The sequence below is a fragment of the Heptranchias perlo genome, chromosome 22 (assembly GCF_035084215.1).
Source record: "Heptranchias perlo isolate sHepPer1 chromosome 22, sHepPer1.hap1, whole genome shotgun sequence".
In the NCBI taxonomy this organism is placed as follows: domain Eukaryota; kingdom Metazoa; phylum Chordata; class Chondrichthyes; order Hexanchiformes; family Hexanchidae; genus Heptranchias; species Heptranchias perlo.
The window spans coordinates 8,701,368-8,722,618 of NC_090346.1; the positions used below are offsets into that span (position 1 = coordinate 8,701,368).

Sequence of the window (21,251 nt, forward strand, 5' to 3'; positions counted from 1 at the left end):
TTATATTGTCACACTGTAATTACATCCTCCTGCATGTGATGGCATTGCAGTACTTCAACTGGCAGGAGGGTATAATTACAGTATGAAAGGTTTACATAGACAGATTCCATTATAAATGTGGACATAGTAATTTTTAATGGAAAAAGCTGACAAGTAGTGCACACAGAACTGAAATTTTAAAAAATATATTACTAGTTGATCTCTCATTGATCACATGGTAAGTTAGAGACTATGGTGATTCTCTCATCTTTCTCTGATGTCTTCTGCCTCTTTTCCCATAACTCTTCATTTAGCTTCTTTCTCTGTCCTCTTCTCCTGGTTTCTCTGTCTTTTGTTCTTTTGGGTGGGAGGTGGTGGGTGGTAAGGGTAGTGTGGAAGCGAAAGGAGCTACCAACAGTTGCTGCAGTAGAGGTAGGAGTTGCAAGGAAAATGTGTCTCTCAACTGATCCCTTCTTATAACCCCCTCAATCACTCATGCTTCTCCATCCCTTCACCTTCCCAATATCCTACTACTCCATCACTCTCAAAGAGGTTTAGTTTGCTTTCAAAATTCAAGTTGTTCTTTTTAAGAAATGAAATTATAATGAAGAAAGAAATTGTCTGCCTCTCTCCCTATATATGTGTCTCTCTCTTTCTCTATCAGACAGGTATTAAAATTAGAATCTCTATCTCACAGTTATAAGTGATTTGTGTTAATTGTATGATTTATATCAATTAGCATTAATTATATTCAGGTAGCGGGTGTCAATTGCAGACTCTCGTATCCTTTTTATAGGAGAGCTTATCCAGGATGTGGGGTGTGTATGGGGAATCTCTGTGAAAAAAGGCTTGGAAGCACCTGAAGACTGGGCTCTAGTATTTTATCCTTCACCACCTGGCTATCCAATTTGTAACAATTAGCTTTGACCCTAACAGTCAATAGAACACAGCTGAGATAACAAGTTGGCTTCAAAATGCAACTGTTTTTTTAAAAAGTGAATCAATATCAAATGAAGACTGACTGCCTCTCTTCATCCCTCAGCTTAAAACACTTAATGAAATTTATAGAACATAAAAAAAGTGCAACCGGTGTGTAATTAGTACACTGTCATTCTTTCCTCATTCTCTCACCCTTGCGCACAAAAAAAACTCAATATAAATTTTACCTCCTCTTGTTCTTCAAAATTACTTGAAGAAATGCTACAGAGCACAAATTGCTGAAAGCTGAAGAAAAAAACTGAAAAGCAGGAGTGTGCAAACAATTGAAAACAGGAAATAGTTAATAACTTTTTCACAGGCTTTCTTTACAAACCAGCACTCACCAATTGACCTTTTTTTTTACTAACCTTGCATTGGCAACACATTCCAGAGTGACCTCGCTTGTGCCAGCCACTATACTGGTGTTTTTCGGAGCAACAACGATTGTTGGTGCCACAGGGTCAGCTGGGCCCCCAGCATCTGTAAGGAGAAGAATGCAAATTACAACAAGATTTCAAGGAAAAAATGATCTTATCAAGTCTTATTGCAAAAGTTGTAGATTCTCCCCCTCCCCTCTAGGCGAACAAAAGAATGTCAAACACCCCTAGCTCAAACATCTTGCATTTTATGATCTCTTACTAAGCTTCTGGGACATTTTTAAAAACCATTCTTGAAATTTTGACACAAATTGAATTTGGGGCCACACCAGAGACATCAGAAACAATGACCGACACTGTCGATAATAGGAAAATTCTCCTCAATGATATAAAATTTAAAGCAAGTTTTTGGTATAAATTGAACATTTTGTAATTATTTTCACTAGAAACTTACTAAATCTCGTGTCCACAGAGTGAAAATAGACCCAGAACTGGAGGTCATTCTCTCTCAAACTCACAGAACCAGAATAAATATGATTGATACGACAGGATACAAAAAATAATGAGATACAAATTATGGAAGGGGAATGTTACATGACCAAAGCAAGTAATTTGCTCTGAATGGGGGCAATGTTAAGAAAAACATCGCCTATGGCCATTGGATTACCTATGGTATATGAAGAATATTAAAAACCCAATAATTGCCCTGCTTCTCTGTTTAATCAGCACAATCAACTTTGGGATACAGCTTGGAGCCATTCAACTACAGTTACACATGTATGACACTGTATTCTGGGAATTTTGTAAACATAAAGGGTAATTCTGCAATCCCAGTAGGAAGCCACGCTTGAAGGTGAGAAATAGTGCGCTCCCTGCAAGTGTGGAATAACATAATTACCCCTATAGCAAGTTAGGTCTCAGCATACTGTTTCTGATAAAATAAATGGGTTAGTAATACCCGTGATCAAAAGAAGTGCACAGAGTACAAGTCTGCTAAGTGTTTTTATAGGAATAGCATTGGCTGGAAAATACACCCCTGTATGTTGTTTCATATCAGTTCTAGCACTAGCTCAAACTGTACTTTGCACCAATTACAGGCATCCGCAAAGGTTTCTTTGTGGCAGAGGGGATGGAGAAAAGTAATTTAAATTGATTTTATAGGTCCTGGTGCATGAAGTGTCCATTGCGAGCAGGGGTCCCATACATCAAAACAATTGTATTTTTTTTTGTGAAGCAACATTTTAAAGCTTTGTATTTATCATACTGCAAGCTTTTGTGTTCAGAACTGGAAGAAGTGAGAACTCAGCCAAAGAAGTACATTTGTCCAAAAAAACAGAATATTGCAACCAACAACAGCTCTGAACTAGATAATAGGTAATGTGGAATGAATCACACTTCAAAGCACAAAAATTTTCTTCAAGCTCTAAAATATGTGAGAAAAACAAAATACTTACTATCTTTTTTTTAAACCCACAATTTACTTTTAAAAGTGTGCCAAAAAGATTTAAAAAACGATCAAAGCCTGGAAGTCGCTGCTGTTTATAAGTATTTAAGTGACAATAAGTAGCTCCCAACATTTATAATTCTGTCCACAAAAGTTAGTCTGCACAAATAAGAGTTAAAAGGGAAAGAAGAGTAGATTCTGAGAGACCGTGCAGGTTGGAAAATCAGGCAAGCAACAGATTTGCAACTCAACTTTCTCCTGTGATTTGGAGGTAAAAACTGAGACCTCTCATAAATATGTAAATCACCCGTTTAAAGCATGCTGAATTTCAAATCTCTGGGCAAAGCTCCACTCACAGCACAAGCCGTGACCATAACAAATGACTACCCGAAGAGTCCCTGGAATTATCCTGCAAACCCAGGCTTTATAAAGGTAATTGGGTGCTTTCTGCCGCAGATGCATTTTGCTCCATGCATATCAGTTGGTTCTGCTGATTGGTCCACTGTTTTTGGGTTTCTTTCCTGGCCACTCGTTTTTTTCATTATTCTCAATTGCTGCTGGCATTTATGGTGTGACTCTGCAAATCTGAGCTCTCAGTGGAGAAACCCCGCTTGCAGAGAACGTGGCCCAGTTATAAGACTGCAATATTGTAGCCCCCATTGTCTGACTCGCAAAATGCAGCAAGAGGAATTTGAAGACGGGGTGAGGGGGGGAATACCTTATTTGGTGCAGTAGCACTGCCAACTCTACAGGATCAGAGGGAGGAGTGTTGCTCACATGTCTCCACTGTGAACAATTAGTCTTCTGCCACCACCACAACTTACCCTGGTTGGGCAAATTCTTTAAGAGCTACTGCTTTTGCTGGGATTTTATGTTCCCCAGCCAAGTGTGACCAAGCTCTCTGGGAAAGTTTTGCTTGTGCCTGCATCAGGGAGAGGGATTCTCATCAGAAAATATGGTAGTGGCCATCCCAAGTTGTCGATGCTTCCATACCATAGGCCAACATAGCCTCATTTTTGCCAGGATTGCAAAACTGGGGATGTTTACTTCCCCATTTCTATAGAAGAAAACAATATTTTTACGACAAGCTTCTTTTAAAATTTTAATAAGACATCAGAGTTGATCTTCCACTCTACTGGTCTGTGCAGGCCATGCCGATTACGGGGAACATTCCTGTGCATTAGGAAAAGCTCCCGTTGCAAACAGCAGGGGTCATAACGTCAAATGAGCCGCCTAACTCCAGGAAACCTATAGCATAGTTTTTCAGGAATTTTGTAGCATAGTTTGTCAGAGCCATTGCAGCTCTCAGACTGAAGGTGCACCACCACGTCCTTCCCCCTGCCACTGCTTACAATCAAGGTGCTCTGGGACACAGCCCAGAAAAATGTCAAAGAAATTTACAGTAAGAATATTACCTTTTTATATACTTTGAATCAAACATATGGGGCTCTATTTTAGCACCCGCGATCAGGTGCGTTCCTGGCCGGGGGGGGGCTCCGAAAATCGGGGATTCCCGGGGCGGGTCAGGAGCCTGGCTCCAACCCGCCCAGTTCCGGGTTTCCCACTGACGCGCTGACATGCGCGCGCAGCCCCCGCATGTGGGACTCCCGCCGGCTTTGGCGCCACTTAAGGTATTTATTTTGGTATTTCAAGTCGTTTACAGACCTGATTAACGTGATATTTTAGGAGGTTTGGGATTTTAGAAACAACTGGGACTGTTTCCCGTACTGGGGGAAACACTCCCTGTTCAAATGGACGTGTTGCAGCCATCAGCCTGTGGCAGCTGCAAAGGTCCATTTGACAGGTTGGGGGTGGGGAGACCCTCACTCATTGCAGGAGGCCACTCTGTCACTTTGGACAAAGTTTGGCCTCCACCACCCTCCTCCGAACAATAAAAGTCACCAACTTGCGCACTTACCCCGGGGTCCAGAGACATGTACCCACCTTGCGGACCCCCTCAGATGTACATCTTCCGGATTGGGGCCGCCATAGCTGCAGTCATGACCTCCTCGGAGGGCGAACAGCATCACCAGCCTCGCCGGCTACGCCGTCCACCTCTGACACGTGGAGCTCCACAACAGAGTGCTGTGACACATCCACCTGCACAGCAGGGAGGGAGGGCAACCGCAGAGAGAGATGCGTCGCAGAGGGCACTACCCTCGCCACAGGGTCCACAGACCGAGGCTCAGCCTCCTGGACCTCTCTGAGCAGCAGTGCACACGGAGGCTCAGAGTCACTCGACATGTAGTCGTGGACATCTGCAGCCTCCTTCATGCCGAGCTGCTCCCGGCTGGCCCGAGTACCATCTTCTTACCTGTCGCTGTCAAAGTCACCACTGCCCTCAACAACTTCTCCTCTGCATCCTTCCAGGGTGCCACCAGGGACATCACCGACATCTCTCAGTCGTCTGCACAAAAGAGCCCTGCAAATACACCTACACCCACTCTGCAGTGACACAATGGGTGGCATCAGTTGTGGGTCTTCATAGTGATCCTCAGGAAATGGCATTATTGCACAAACCAGACAAGATTCACAAAGACGTGGCAGTAGTGGTGCCAATATATGTCATGTGAGTTGAGCAGAAATTAAATATAAGTAAAAACCATGACAAACCCTCAAACACCCTTGTGCATCCCCTTCATGCTCACGACACGTTTGCCTTACGCTTCCTACTGCACATATGTGATGCATGCCCTGTGGCTGCAGCACAGGTAGTGGCAGGTTGAGTGAGGCTGACTGTGAAAAAGATGCATGAGAGGGTGAGTATGAGATAGAGCCATGAGATTGTATGAGGATTGGGTTGAGTGGTAGTGGTGGGATGAGTACTGGCGAGGTGAATAAGTGCAGGTAAGATGAGGATGAGCTTTGAGTGGGTGTGAGGGGTGATGTGACAGAGTAGTGTTGGCAGTGCAGAAGGAGATGTGGGGTGGGGGCGGTGATGTGGCAGACGGAGTGTAGGGGAATGAGTAAGTGTACTCACTTTGGCTGACCTACTTAGGTCATTGCAGCGCCTCCTGCACTGTATGCAGGTGCGCGATATGTTGGTGGTGCAGGTGACCTCCTCTGCCACCTCGAGCCAGGCCTTCTTGGTGGCAGAGGCAGGCCGCTTCCTCCCGCCCGCCGGGGGGAAGGTCTCTGTCCTCCCCCTCCTCCTCACCCCATTCAATGATACCTGGAGTGAGGCATCATTAAACCTGGGAGCAGCCTTCCCCCTGGCTGTGATTTTTCCTATTTCTTGCAGCATCTGTCAGTGGAGGACTGCCCCTTTAAATAGAGCTCCTCCAGCTGACAGACCTTACTGCGCATGCGCATGCGCAGTCCGCCCACCGTGCAGCTCAGCAGCGGGGAACCCGGAACAGGTAAGTGGATCCAATTAGCCTGCGATTGCGCGCAGGGCAGACTGATTTCACTGGGCGCGTGGCCCCCCGCCCCGCCGCGAACCCGCCGCCCTGGTAATATCAGGCCCATTGAATTAATCAATGATACCAGGGATGATGGACTTCAGTTCTGTAGAGGGACTGGAGAAGCTGGGGTTGTTCTCTTTAGAGTAGAGAAGGTTAAGGGGAGATTTGACAGAGGTGTTCAAAATCATGAACGGTTTTGACAGAGTAAATAAGGAGATACTGTTTCCAGTGGCAGACGGTTCGGTAACCAGAGGACACAGATTTAAGGTGATCGGCAAAAGTGCCAGAGGCGACATGAGGAGACATTTTTTAATGCAGCGAGTTGTAATGATCTGGAATGCACTGCCTGAAAGGGTGGTGGAAGCAGATTCAATAGTAACTTTCAAAAGGGAATTGGATAAATACTTGAAGGGAAAAAATTTACAAGGCTATGGGGAAAGAACTGGGGAATGGGACTAACTAGATCGCTCTGTCAAAGAGCCAGCACAGGCCCAATGGGCTGAATGGCCTCCTCCTGTGCTGTACCTACTTTGATACTATGATATTCCTTTAAACTTTCCTTCCTGCTTAAGTTAAAACCAATATGGAACCAAGTGTCAGAGATTATAGGATGCTCAGAAGCGAAGGGTAACTGGATCAGTACTTTAAACATCAATTTTTAAATTATTGCCATGAAGCAACAAATAGAGGCACAATAGTGCACTAAGCGAGTGCTATTTTTAGCTAGAATTCCCTCTCAGTACTTTATATACACCAGATTTTAATTTAATGAAACTTGGAACCCTTTAATGTTAGTATCCTCCATTTTAATGTAGTTAATTTTAATTTTATCCCCGTAGATCTGATTAAACACGATTTAATTATATAATAAACTTAACTGTAATTCCTCAGGCTCTGCCTCTCCTCCCTCTGCTCTAATGTCACTTTTTCAGATTCAGGACTTTTTTCCCAGATTTTTCCCTGTATTTGTTTTATGGTGCTTCGCTCAGCCGCTTCTCTCACACTTTATACTGGTCCTCTCAGCTGCTTCTCTCGCGCTTTATACTGCTCCTCTCAGCCGCTTCTCCCGCACTTTATACTGCTCCTCTCAGCCGCTTCTCTCACGCTTTACAGTGCTTCATTCAGCCGCTTCTCTCACACTTTATACTGCTTCACTCAGCCGCTTCTCTCACACTTTATACTGGTCCTCTCAGCCGCTTCTCTCACACTTTATACTGCTCCTCTCAGCCGCTTCTCTCGCGCTTTACAGTGCTTCATTCAGCCGCTTCTCTCACACTTTATACTGGTCCTCTCAGCTGCTTCTCTCGCGCTTTATACTGCTTCACTCAGCCGCTTCTCCCGCACTTTATACTGCTTCACTCAGCCGCTTCTCCCGCACTTTATACTGCTTCACTCAGCCGCTTCTCCCGCACTTTATACTGCTTCACTCAGCCGCTTCTCTCGCGCTTTATACTGCTTCACTCAGCCGCTTCTCCCGCACTTTATACTGCTTCACTCAGCCGCTTCTCTCGCGCTTTATACTGCTTCACTCAGCCGCTTCTCCCGCGCTTTATACTGCTTCACTCAGCCGCTTCTCCCGCACTTTATACTGCTTCACTCAGCCGCTTCTCCCGCACTTTATACTGCTTCACTCAGCCGCTTCTCCCGCACTTTATACTGCTTCACTCAGCCGCTTCTCCCGCACTTTATATTGCTTCGCTCAGCCGCTTCTCCCGCACTTTATACTGCTTCACTCAGCCGCTTCTCCCGCGCTTTATACTGCTTCACTCAGCCGCTTCTCCCGCGCTTTATACTGCTCCTCTCAGCCGCTTCTCTCGTGCTTTACAATGATCCTCTCAGCCGCTTCTCTCGCGCTTCATACTGCTCCTCTCAGCCGCTTCTCCCGCGCTTCATACTGCTCCTCTCACGCTTTACAGTGCTCCTCTCAGCCGCATCTCTCGCGCTTTATACTGGTCCTCTCAGCCGCATCTCTCGCGCTTTATACTGCTCCTCTCAGCCGCATCTCTCGCGCTTTATACTGCTCCTCTCAGCCGCTTCTCTCGCGCTTTACAGTGCTCCTCTCAGCCGCATCTCTCGCGCTTTATACTGCTCCTCTCAGCCGCTTCTCTCGCGCTTTACAGTGCTCCTCTCAGCCGCATCTCTCGCGCTTTATACTGCTCCTCTCAGCCGCATCTCTCGCGCTTTATACTGCTCCTCTCAGCCGCATCTCTCGCGCTTTACAGTGCTTCGTTCAGCCGCTTCTCTCGCGCTTTACAGTGCTCCTCTCAGCCGCTTCTCCCGCGCTTTATACTGCTCCTCTCAGCCGCTTCTCTCAGCCGCTTCTCTCGTGCTCTCCAATGCTCCTCTCAGCCGCTTCCCCTGCGCTTTACAGTGCTTCGCTCAGCCGCTTCTCCCACGCTTTACTGTGCTTCGCTCAGCCGCTTCTCCCGCGCTTTACTGTGCTTCGCTCAGCCGCTTCTCCCGCGCTTTACAGTGGTTCGCTCAGCCGCTTCTCCCGCGCTTTACAGTGGTTCGCTCAGCCGCTTCTCCCGTGCTTTACAGTGGTTCGCTCAGCCGCTTCTCCCGCGCTTTACAGTGGTTCGCTCAGTCGCTTCTCCCGCACTTTACAATGCTCCTCTCAGCCGCTCCTCTCAGCCGCTTCTCCCGCGCTTTACTGTGCTTCGCTCAGCCGCTTCTCTCGCGCTTTACAGTGGTTCGCTCAGCCGCTTCTCCCGCTCTTTACTGTGCTTCGCTCAGCCGCTTCTCCCGCGCTTTACTGTGCTTCGCTCAGCTGCTTCTCCTGCACTTTATGTCAGTGTTCGTACATTCTATTCACCATCTTCAAAATCATAGCGAATTAAAGGTTCTTCTTTAATATTTACAGTTGCTATCGTGTGGATCCACTATAGTCTGGCAAAGAAAACGAATGCTCCATGGGTACGCACTTTGTATAATCGGGTGGATTTTCCAAGTCATTGCCTACAGCACGGCACTTGAACCTCTGCCTGCAATTTTACATCAATTGAAATCAAATGGATGGAAAATCTTCCCTAATGAATTTTTATTCCGGGATTTGGTCCATGTATTTTACTATATATTTCATTACTGATTGTTTTGTAAAATGTTCAAAAAAGAGTGCCATCAAACATCTGCCCAAATTGTTTGTTGTTCAGTTTTGTCAGCATCAGTCTACTATACAGGAGAGATTTTCCTGCAATGTACTGTAAAAATAATCCAGTAATACTGCAGATTTTATATCATAAATCTGATATTGAGGTTCTACATCATAAAATCAATAACACCCTTTTTGTTTTACGCCATAAAATCAATAATACCCTTTGTGCTACGTCACATTGCATTTTTCATCTTCACAACATACCAGCGAGAAAATTTACAACCTTCTATATTTTATGAACAATAATGGACACTTTTCAGTGAATTTCAGGCAGAAATCCAATCTTGGGATTTCACTGACAAACATAAACCACTTGAGATTTGCCTTCATGGTTTATGATATCATCTCAACTCCGAGATTGGATTACTTTCTCGTAATTCACAGAGAAGCATTGGTTATCTTTTGTTATCTAATTCATCCAGTGCTTTATCTTCAGCACCGTATTCTAGCTGTTTTTTGTTTTCTGCTTGGATTTTTTTAGGAATGCCTTTGGAACTGCAGTGTATGTAATTCAGGAACACAAATAATTGCTTGCTCAGTTTATGATCCCCTTACTGTAGGCTTGTATTCCTGGCCATCAGAGCATCTTCAGGGAAATGAAGAATCGATTCATTACGATATTCAGTTAAGCTGGAGGTATTTCCTCAGGATTTCGTGATTGCCAGATAGTTCTGGTTAAAACAGCATGAATATCCTACCCCTTTTTTTTAAGCATACATTATTTTCTGCACTACTGAGAAATTTCTCTATTTCTGCTTCACTTAATAAAGCAATATTCTTTTTCTCCAAAGTAACTATTGCCACTTGTACTGACATTGTACCTGGTGTCGCTACTTAAAGCAGATTTCAACTGCAGTTGGCATTACTTCCTCATTGGCTACGCAGCTATTTTCTGGTCGTTCAGCAGAAAGTTTCATCCATTAATAGATCCATGCCTAAATCAAATAACATGTCAGAATAGATAGAGAGAAACTATTTCCTCTGGTGGGAGCGACCAGAACAAAGGGGCATAATCTTGAAATTAGAGCTACGCCATTCAGGGGTGATGTCAGGAAGCATTTCTTCACACAAAGGGTAGTGGAAATCTGGAATGCTCTCCCCCAAAAAGCTGCTGAGGCTGGCGGGGGGGGGGGGGTCAACTGAAAATTTCAAAACTAAGATTGATAGATTTTTGTTAGGCAGGGGTATTAAGGGTTACGGAACCAAGGCGGATAGATGGAATTAAGATACAGATCAGCCATGATCTAATTGAATGGTGGAACAGGCTCGAGGGGCTGAATAGCCTACTCCTGTTTCTATGTTTTCCATGAGTGTTTTCATAATTTTAAAGCCCTAATACAATACTAATTCTGTAGAAATGTTGTCAATTAGGTGAAAAGCGATTGCATTTTTAGTGTATTAAGCACAGTACCTTTAAGTTTCCTTTATTGCAAATAAGTAATAGATTTTTACATGAGTTCTGTTTGGCAAAGGATGAATTTTGTTATGTGCTTTTAACAACACATCTTTTCATTCTGGGACTTGAACATATAATCTAGGCTAGCACTGAGGGAATGCTGCTTATCAGAAGTGCCATCTTTTGGATAGGATGTTAAACCAGGGCCATAACTGCCTCACAGAGCTTCAGGTACAGTTTAAACAGCACTATTTGAAGAAGAGCAGCTTTCCCAGGAGTCCTTGCCAATATTCCTCCATCAACTGATACCAAATGCAGATTCAGTGATAATTTATCTTGTTGTTGGTTCTAAGTTCTTGCCGCGTGCAAAATGGCTGTTACTTTTGGGTACATAACAGTCAGTGTACTTCAACATAATTGATTGTGGCTTAGGCTTTTAGATGTTTCTGAGAGACGTAATAAAAGGGCAAGTCTTTCTTTCTATATACACGCATTTTTGATGTCAATCAAATTGGTGGCTGTATTGAGATGTTAACCAATACAGATGTTATTAAAAAAAGGATAAGGGGCTAGAAATTCCACATGGTGAGTTGCACTGCTTTTACACCAATGGAAAATGAGTCGTGCCTGCTGACGATCGAGAGAGGTATTTACACCAGAATTTTCGGAGTTAGTTCATTTGCATATCCATTGGAATAGTGATAGGCACAAAATTCCATGTAAAACAGGAGTAATGTGCTGGGGTGCATGAAAATTAGAGCACAGCGTTTAAAAAGCTATTTCTGGCTGTAAGTAATGAACAGTGCTTGGCTCAGTGAGCTGACTGTCAGCTAGCTTGATTGGATGTCTCATGATGGCTTTTGTGTCACTTGACAAGAATGTCTAACACAGAAAGTCTAACTTACCCCGAGTGCTTTGCGGGTGTAAAAGTGGGAAACTCACAGCTGCAGCGCTACTAGCCCTCATTAAAATAGATATAAATGAGATTATTCAGATCTCGGCAAGCAGATTGCAAGAAGGGCTAAAGAGCGCAAGAGACTTCAGAAGAGATCGATTTTGGGATGGAGAATCGGCGTAAATTGCTTCCATCCCATTTGCTGCCAAAAAAGTTAACTGCCCCAATTATATGCTAAAATTATGCCGCAAACAGTGTGGAATTTCTAGGACAACATTTAAAATCGTTCTTCATTACAGAATTCTTGCTTACCTTTGTGGTAGATTCACTCTTACACAGGACTTGCCTAATTATTTTACAAATGCTCTTTGGCAGGAAAAAAAACTTGCGTTATGCCAAATAATAGATGGATAGGGGATGAATCACAAAACCAAAAAAAAAATAATTCGGGCTTTTGTGCAGACATAGACAATGGCAGGAATGTAAATCAAAAAAAGGAAAATAAAACCTATAACATCCTACCTTCATTGTTTATGAGTCTTGGTGCAATTACATGGCAGCATTCGGTACAAATATACTGACCAATTTACAAACTCTGAGGCAACATTGTACTTTAAAAAGAAAATGAAGCGCTTTACATTTCTCAATTACAACCAACAAAAAGGGTTTTCTCCCCTTGTTATACATGGATACTGTGTCAGTAACTGATGGAGCTTCCCTTTCCACTTTATACCAATTGAGCATATATACCCAAATAAAGGTGATGACACTTTTAATTTACCCTGTTCCTGCACAATAAATCTAGCCACAGAAGCCTTTATTCATTGCACAGACTAAGGTCAGAAAATTCTGAAATGTGCTTTCGTGGGCTAAATGGCTTTGGTCTCTTGAGCCTGCTAATCAAATTTTTGAATCATTTTCAAAGGTTCAACGTGGAAACATTTTATGGATTTTAACAGATTAAAGCATTATGGTTTGGCTCGACATGAATCAATTTGTGACACCTTTAAAGTACTATGTCCTATTTCTTGGGCTTTTACAGTCTCACTGAATTCTGACGTATGAGGGATGTATGATGATTGCATTGGAACTTCAGATCTTGTGTTACCCCTCAAATTTTTATTGAAAAGTTGTTCAGAGCTACGTACAGGATGTATTGTACAAAGTTTCTACAACACTGAAGATGAGAACTAGAAAGAAAGAAAGAACTTGCATTTATGTAACGCCTTTCACGATCACAGGACATCCCAAAACACTTTACAACCAATGAAGAACTTTCTGAAGTGTAGTCACTGTTGTAACGTAGGAAACGCAGCAGCCAAATTGTACACAGCAAGCTCCCACAAACAGCAATGAGATAATGACCAGATAATCCATTTTAGTGATGTTGGTTGAGGGATAAATATTGGCCCAGGACACTGCTCTTCTTTGAAATAGTGCCATGGGATCTTTTACATCCACCTGAGAGGGCAGACAGGGCCTCGGTTTAATGTCTCATCCAAAAGGCGTCACCTGCAACAGTGCAGCACTCCCTCAGCACTGCACTGTGTCAGCCTAGATTTTATACTCATATCTCTGGAGTGAGCCTTGAACCCACAACGTTCTGAATCAGAGGCAAGAATGTTACCACTGAGCCACAGCTGACACCACACCACCTCACAGTGTTGGAGAATTCAACTTTATTACTCAGTTAAGGCAGAGAAAACTCTTAGATAAGGCTCTCTATGGCTTTATCCTTTAGTAAGAGCAGGAAAAATATCTCCAACTAATCTAATATTATTTTGGTATCAAGGAAATGTCATCCTCTTTCACAAGGTAGCATTTTTGGAGTGGGCAAGGAGTTTTCCTGTTGAAGATATTTAACAATATTTGGAAAATGTTACAGCATGCACAGTGAAAATGCTGTGCATGGGGGTTAAAAATATCTAAGAGGATTTCAGTGGCTGGAAATGCTTTCTTGAACCTGTCAACAAAACTGTCCAAGTAAGCTCCTTAAATGCCGCGTGGATCCAACTAAAGAGGTTAACTGTAAGATTCCTCATCTTAAACAAGTATGCATGTGAGAGTTAGTCATGACATGGCTGTTCACAGCTGAACCTGGCCAGTCCTGAGCTGAAATCCAATACTGTACAGTTCAACACACATAAGAACATAAGAAATAGGAGCAGGAGTAGACCATACAGCCCCTCAAGCCTGCTCCGCCATTCAATACGATCATGGCTGATCTTTGGCCTCAACTCCACTTTCCTGCCCGATCCCCATATCCCTCGATTTCCCTAGAGTCTAAAAATCTATTTATCTCAGCCACACACAAGTCAATGGATGATCAAGAGCACAAACCTTGACTGGTTTTCCCCTTCTCCAGCTTTGTGATGTTGGGGTCAATAGAAGCACCTCCAATCCAATGGATATCAGTTAACACCTTGTCCATATGGCTCAATGCCAAATCACATGGTGCATTTACTGACTGAGCCATCTGGAGGTTGATTCCCAGTGACCAAAAATAAGCAAAGAAATGCCATGTTTCAGCACCCACCCTTGGAAACAGGAAGATGGTGGCATCAAAAGATCAGTTACTACATGTTATATCATATTAAATATTTGTTAAGTTGCACTTTGGAATTAAAAAAAATTATATAATGGTGGGAGGGAAAGAGTCACTTTTCTCCACAAGTACTCAAGAATACTCTAGGATAAAGTTATTATTAAGGCTTTATCCCAGAGTGTTCCTTTGAATTTAATTCTAATAATTTCCAAATAAGATTGTCGATGCCTCAGAAGGGGTGATAATTGTATGAACTCAGATATTTGCCCACATATGTTTCCTGACCACTTAATGACTATATTATGACAATTAAACAAAAAAGTAAATTGTCTGAGGTTCAATTATATGAGCATGGTTTCCATATTTTCAACATCGTATTATTTTTTTTGAAGAGTTGGAATTGTTATAATTGCCTGCACTTGTGTCAAAATCAAAAGCAAAATAGTAAAAACTGCACTTAGTTCTAGACCTTGGCAACACTTGATAACAGGATACCATTCTGGGGGGAATATCCGATGAGGCGAGGAGGTCATAGCCAACAACAACAGAACAATCTGGTCGCAAAGTGTAATGGCTGTTCTAATAGCTTTGAGGCAGCTACTCTTTGAGATACTGCATCACAAAATACAACATCAAGTATCAGTGGAAATGCTGATGAAAAAAGTACTGTATATGTTGTGTGTATATATATATATATATATATATATATTTATAGACTTTCAAAAGGCATTTGATAAAGTACCACATGACAGACTTATTCAGAAGCACATGGTATTAAAGGGACGGTGGTAACTTGGGTGCATAATTGGCTAAGGGATAGGAGGCATAGAATAATGGTGAACGGATGTTTTTCCGACTGTAGTTTCTGACTGTAGAGAAATATGCAGTGGGGTCCCTCAGGGGTCAGTATTAGGACCATTGTTTTTCTTGTTATATATAAATGACCTGGACTTGGGTATAGGGAGTGCAGTTTCGAGGTTTGCGGATGATACAAAACCTAGCAACATAGTAAATAGTAAATGGGATAGGAGCAGGCTTCAGGAGGACATAGTCAGGCTGGTGAAATGGGCAGACACATGGCAGATGCAATTTAATGCGGATAAATGTGAAGTGATGCACTTTGGGAGGAACTGCATGGAGAGGCAGTATAATCTAAATTGTACTATTTTGAGAGGATGCAAGAGCAGAGGGACCTGGGGATGCATATTCACAAATCTTAGAAGGTGGCAGGGCAAGTAATGGTTGTTGGAGGCCAATCATCTCAGCCCCAGGACATTGTTGCAGGAGTTCCTCAGGGCAGTGTCCTTGGCCCAACCATCTTCAGCTGCTTCATCAATGACCTTCCCTCCATCATAAGGTCAGAAATGGGGATGTTCGCTGATGATTGCACAGTGTTCAGTTCCATTTGCAACCCCTCAGATAATGAAGCAGTCTGTGCCCGCATGCAGCAAGACCTGGACAACATCCAGGCTTGGGCTGATAAGTGGCAAGTAACATTCGCGCCAGACAAGTGCCTAGAATGACTATCTCCAAGAAGAGTCTAACCACCTCCCCTTGACATTCAACAGCATTACCATCGCCGAATCCTCCACCATCAACATCCTGGGGGCTCACCATTGACCAGAAACTTAACTGGACCAGCCATATAAATACTGTGGCTACAAGAGCAGGTCAGAGGCTGGGTATTCTGTGGGGAGTGACTCACCTCCTGACCCCCAAAAGCCTTTCCACTATCTACAAGGCACAAGTCAGGAGTGTGATGGAATACTCTCCACTTGCCTGGATGAGTGCAGCTCCAACAACACTCAAGACGCTCGATACCATCCAGAACAAAGCAGCCCGCTTGATTGTCACCCCATCCTAAACATTCACTCCCTTCACCACCGGCACACAGTGGCTGCAGTGTGTACCATCCACAGGATGCACTGCAGCAACTCACCAAGGCTTCTTCGACAGCACCTCCCAAACCCGCGACCTCTATCATCCAGAAGGACAAGGGCAGCAGGCACATGGGAACAACACCACCTGCATGTTCCCCTCCAAGTCACACACCATCCCGGCTTGGAAATATATCGCCGTTCCTTCATCGTCGCTGGGTCAAAATCCTGGAACTCCCTTCCTATTAGCACTGTTACGGACTGAAGCGGCTCATCACCACCTTCTCAAGGGCAATTAGGGATGGGCAATAAATGCTGGCCTCGCCAACGACGCCCACGTCCCATGAACAAATAAAAAACAAAGTTGATAAGGCAGTTAAGAAAGCCTATGGGATACTTGGCTTTGTAAATGGGGCAATGAATATAAAAACAAGGAAGTCACGCTAAACCTTTACAAATCACTGGTTAGGCTTCAGCTGGAGTATTGTGTACAATTCTGGGCACCACACTTTAGGAAGGATGTCAAGGCCATGGAGAGGGTACAGGGGAGGTTTACCAGGGTGATACCACGGATGAGGGACTTCAGTTATGTGGAGAGACTGGAGAAGCTTGGATTGTTCTCCTTACAGCAGAGAAAGTTAAGGGGAGATCTAATAGGGATACTCAAAATTATGAGGGGATTTGATAGTGCAAGTAGGGAGAAACTGTTTCCTCTGACAAGTGGGTCGGTAACAAAGTGTCATAGATTTAAAATAATTAGCGAAAGAACTGGAGGAAAAATGAGGAGAAATTCTTTCACACAGAGGCTTGTAAGATCTGAAATGCACTACCTGAAAGGATGATGGAATCAGATTCTATAGGAACTTTCAAAAGGACATGAACTTGAAGAGGACTAATTTGTAGGACTATGGGGAAAAAGCTGGGGTGAACAACTAAATTGGACAGCTCTTTCAAAGAGCCGGCACAGGCACAACAGGACGAATGGCCTTCTTCTGTGCTGTAAGAGTCTATGATTCTATTTTATGATTCTGCTGTAGTAATTCATGTTCCTGTGAGGCTCCTTTGTGATGGGTTAGCTGACAAACGATTCAATTTTGAAAATGTGCATATTAAATACCATTGTTGGGTTACGGTTTTCCTAGCTAGTCCCTCCAGGCTCTAAACATCACAGAAATTGCTGCTTGTGGCATGCTCCAAGGAACTTCCCCAAAATGTGAACAATTTTTTTAAGACTCCAACAATTGAATTAATGTTTGCAAAATTAAATCAAGTGCAATAAATCCTTCAGTGAATTGCCTCCATGAGATAATAAGTCACTGATCTGGATGCTGATTTATCGAATGGTAAGATATTAAAAATATATCCTCGTACACAAATAAAACAAAGCCAGATTATACTGAGCTTGTTGAGGGGGGTGTGTGTGTGTGTACTTTCATCTATCTATATTGTTTTATGTAGAGCATGCAATTCATATGCTTTCAGGAGGGTCGCATCACGCTATTTCCATCATACTATGCATTATGTTTAAGCTGGTAAGATTTAAATTTCTCCAATGCTTACATTATCCTTAGCTTTTAGCCATCCCAGCTCTTGAGATTTGCATCTCCAAACTCCTTTAAATAGAGCTCCTCCAGCTGACAGCCTGTGATACGGGTGCTCAGTCCGCCCGCTGCGCAGGTTTCCGAAGGCAAATCCGGAACCCATGTTAAGTGGCTCTAATTTACCCGCGATTGCGTGGGGAACGGACGGATGGGTTACCCACGTGCCCAATCGCCCCCCCCCTCCACCGCCCCCGCTGCCATCCCGCCTCCCCGGTAATATCGGGGCTTGAGTGTCAGCAGGCTATTTTACTCAATGGCATCTCAATCAAGTCTGACCCTATCTTCGCCCAACGTTCACATATGCACATTTTCAACAGGAATCACTGGACAGCAATCAAGAGGTGGAACCATATTTGATTTTTCCCCTCACTAGTTCACGTTGCTTAGTTTAACCGTGGCATCTCTATTACCATCATGGCTGAGATCAGCTAACACAGCACAGATCAAGGACTGAACCCAAAGCCTTCTTCATCTACATGACTCAAGTGAACACTGAGCAGAGTACTTAACAATTGAGCCATCGAGGGATCTGTCCACTAATACCTTAAGGAGCGAAGGATTTAAAATTAAATAAAAGGGAACAAACAGTGAAAAGGGCAAGGCAATTCAATTGAACCGATCTTAATTAAATCTAAAAAGTTAAATATGTGAAGTGAAATACAGTGGAAGAGTACTATACTGAATTATCAAATAATCCTAAATATTTCAGGAGAGCAACTCATGTTTAAAACAGCATGTTATAGGTAGTGTGGGAGCAGATATTATATGCAGAGCTCCTCCTGTTGTGAGATTAAGAAGTTCTATTCTGGTGATTTTATGAACTGTATCAGTTGCCTGTGAGTTGCAGGCACTTCTCATTCAGATAGTTTGCTTCATAACATTTAAGATGATCTGGCAATTTTGGTAGAATATGTTTCTCCTTTAAATGAAAAAAAGAAAGAAAAAGCAGAACTTAAAATGAAAGATAAAATATACCCGTGTAATCTTGATAGTCTATGATGAGATAGCATGAGATGTTCTTGTAAATGTTGATTAGCAAAAAAAGAGAGAAATCAACCCTGTTCTATCACTTTACATGTTCTTTTTGCTGGTTATTTTTTTTATTTTTAAACTTACCATCACATAGTCTGCAGAGAAGTAATGATTTAAGAATTTTATTCATTTATGCTTGTAGCTTTATGACCTGCGTTGCATGTTTGAACCACATCAGTTTTACAGCAACATTGAAAAGCCATTCTTCTGTTTTTGTGAGGTCCCTAATCACTCAGTTACATTAATCATCTTGGGGGTGTGTGTCTGTGTGTGTATTGGTCTCTTAGGATCCACTCAAATTGTCAATGTTTTCTAGAGCAAATTATATTCTCAGTAACTCTCCTCCCCTAAAAGAGTCTATAAAAATGTTAGCACACTTTTGATAATGGCAGTGAAGTAAATAAAATAAACAAATGTAGAAGGCAAAAATAGTATTTTTAAAAACTCCTACTATAGATACCATTAACATTTTATAAAATTAAGCATAAATCGATCTCTGCCCTTTGCCATTCACTGTTAGTATGCTGTAGCTGAAACTTGATAATGGATTAAATTTGCTAAAGTATTATATTGACAAAAGAATGAAGTATTGACTCAAATTCGCAGAACAGACCTTGTCAAAACTAAGTTTTAATTTTTACTGTATATATATGATGCGAGCCAATGAATACTTTAAAAGAAAGCTGACTAAATGATATGTTTGCAAGACTTATGGAAATAATCCAATTCCTTATGGAAGTAAAATTAAACAAAACTTTGTGTTAGGTACTTAAGTCATTCTAAGAAAGCTATAGCTCTGTGTCATCAAATCATATCATTCTGTGTAGGGATCATAGAGATAAGAAAGAAAGGCTTGCATTTATATAGCACCTTACACGACCTCAGGGCATCCCAAAGTACTTTACCGCCAATTAAGTACTTTTGAAATGCAGTCATTATTATAATGTAGGAAATGTGGCAGCCAATTTGCATACAGCAACCTCCCACGAACAGCAATGAGATAATGACCAGATAATCTGTTTTAGGCGCAGTTGCCAATAATGAGGCAAAGGAAGGGGGGTTTCACAAGAGAGTCAAAGGAATGGAGATTTTGGGGAGATGGTTGTACGGCTGGAGGAAGTTACAGAGATAGGGTGGGGTGAGGTCATGAAGAGATTTAAATACAAGGATGAGAATTTTAAATTTGGAGTGTTGGGGGAACTGGAGCCAATGTAGGTGAGCGAGGACAGGGATGATGGAAGTTGGTGCAGGATAAGATACGGATAGCAGAGTTTTGGATGAGCAGAAGTTTATGGAGGGTGGAGGATGGGAGACCTACCAGAAGAGCATTGCAACAGTTGAGTCTAGAGGTTGCAAAGAGGATTTTAGCAGCAAGCAGGCTGAGCGGGGGAAGGGGGGCAGAGGTGCATGATGGTGGTGGAAAGAGGTGGCCTTTGTGATGGAGAAAATACAAGGTTGGAAGCTCGGCTCATGGTTGAATAGGACGACAAGGTTGCAAATAATCTACTTCACCCTGAGACAGTCGCCGGGGAGAAGGGTAGAATCGGCGGAAAGGGTACGGAGTTTGTGGCAGGGGCCAATGACGACGGCTTTGGTTCTACCAACGATTATCTGAAGGAAATTGCGGCTCACCTGAAACTGGATATCAGACAAGCAGTCTTACAGCACAGAGGCAGTGGAGGGATCAAAAGAAGTGGTGGAAAGGTAGAGCTGGGTGTTGTGTTTATGTGGAAATTGAATCCATGTTTGCAGATGATGTTGCCAACAGGCAGCAAGTGGAGGAGGCCAAAGAAAGATATTGGGGAGTTTGGAGGTAGCGATGCAGGGGCGGGGAGAGAAGTAATTACTGGAGACATTCTGGCTATGACGGGTTAGGTAAGAGTGGAATCAAGCAGTCCCACTGAGTTGGTGAACAGAGGAGAGGTGTTGGAGGAGGATAGTGTAGTCAAAGGAGGATGGGTATGGATTTGTGAGGTGATAATACATTCAAGGATTCCGGAGAGGAAGGGGGGATTGGGGATGGGGCTGTAGTTTGCAAGGATGGAGGAGTCATGGATGGGCTTTTTGAGGAGGGGTGGTCAGCACTTTAGTAGGAATGGGGTCAAGGGAGCATGAGGTGGGTCTCATGAATGAGATGAGATTGGAGAAGGCATTGGAGAGATGGGAGAGAAACCAGAGAGAGTGATGCAGGTTCAGGGCTGGGGCAGGGGGAGTCGTGGGGAAGGTTTGACTTGGTGGGCAAGGAGAATGGGGGAAGCAGCAGAGGCAGTTGAATGAATGGTCTCAATCTTAGTGACAAAGAAATCCTTGAGCTCCTCGTACTTGTTGGAGGTGAGAGTAGAGAAGACAGCAGAGGGGGTTTAAGGAGAATGCTGTTGGTAGAGAAAAGAAGCCAGAGGTTATCTTTGCTCTCCAGGATAATTTTGCAGTATTAGGCGGTTTTGGCAGTGGAGAATGAGACTCTAGTCCTTGATATGGTCCAGTCAGGTCTGGTGGAAATGTTACCTTCAAAATGGTACCCGAGTTTAATTTTAGAAGCTATCAAAATTATAAGCAGGGATGTCACCCT

General features: G+C 43.2%; 1 protein-coding gene across 1 annotated transcript in view; it reads right to left on the reverse strand.

Moving 5' to 3' along the window:
- sdk1a (sidekick cell adhesion molecule 1a) overlaps positions 1-21,251 on the reverse strand; it is a 682,245-nt gene that overhangs the window by 215,236 nt on the left and 445,758 nt on the right. The window contains exon 6 of the mRNA XM_068002895.1: positions 1,326-1,437. Coding sequence (XP_067858996.1) covers positions 1,326-1,437 — 112 coding nt within the window. The remainder of the gene's footprint in view (positions 1-1,325; positions 1,438-21,251) is intronic.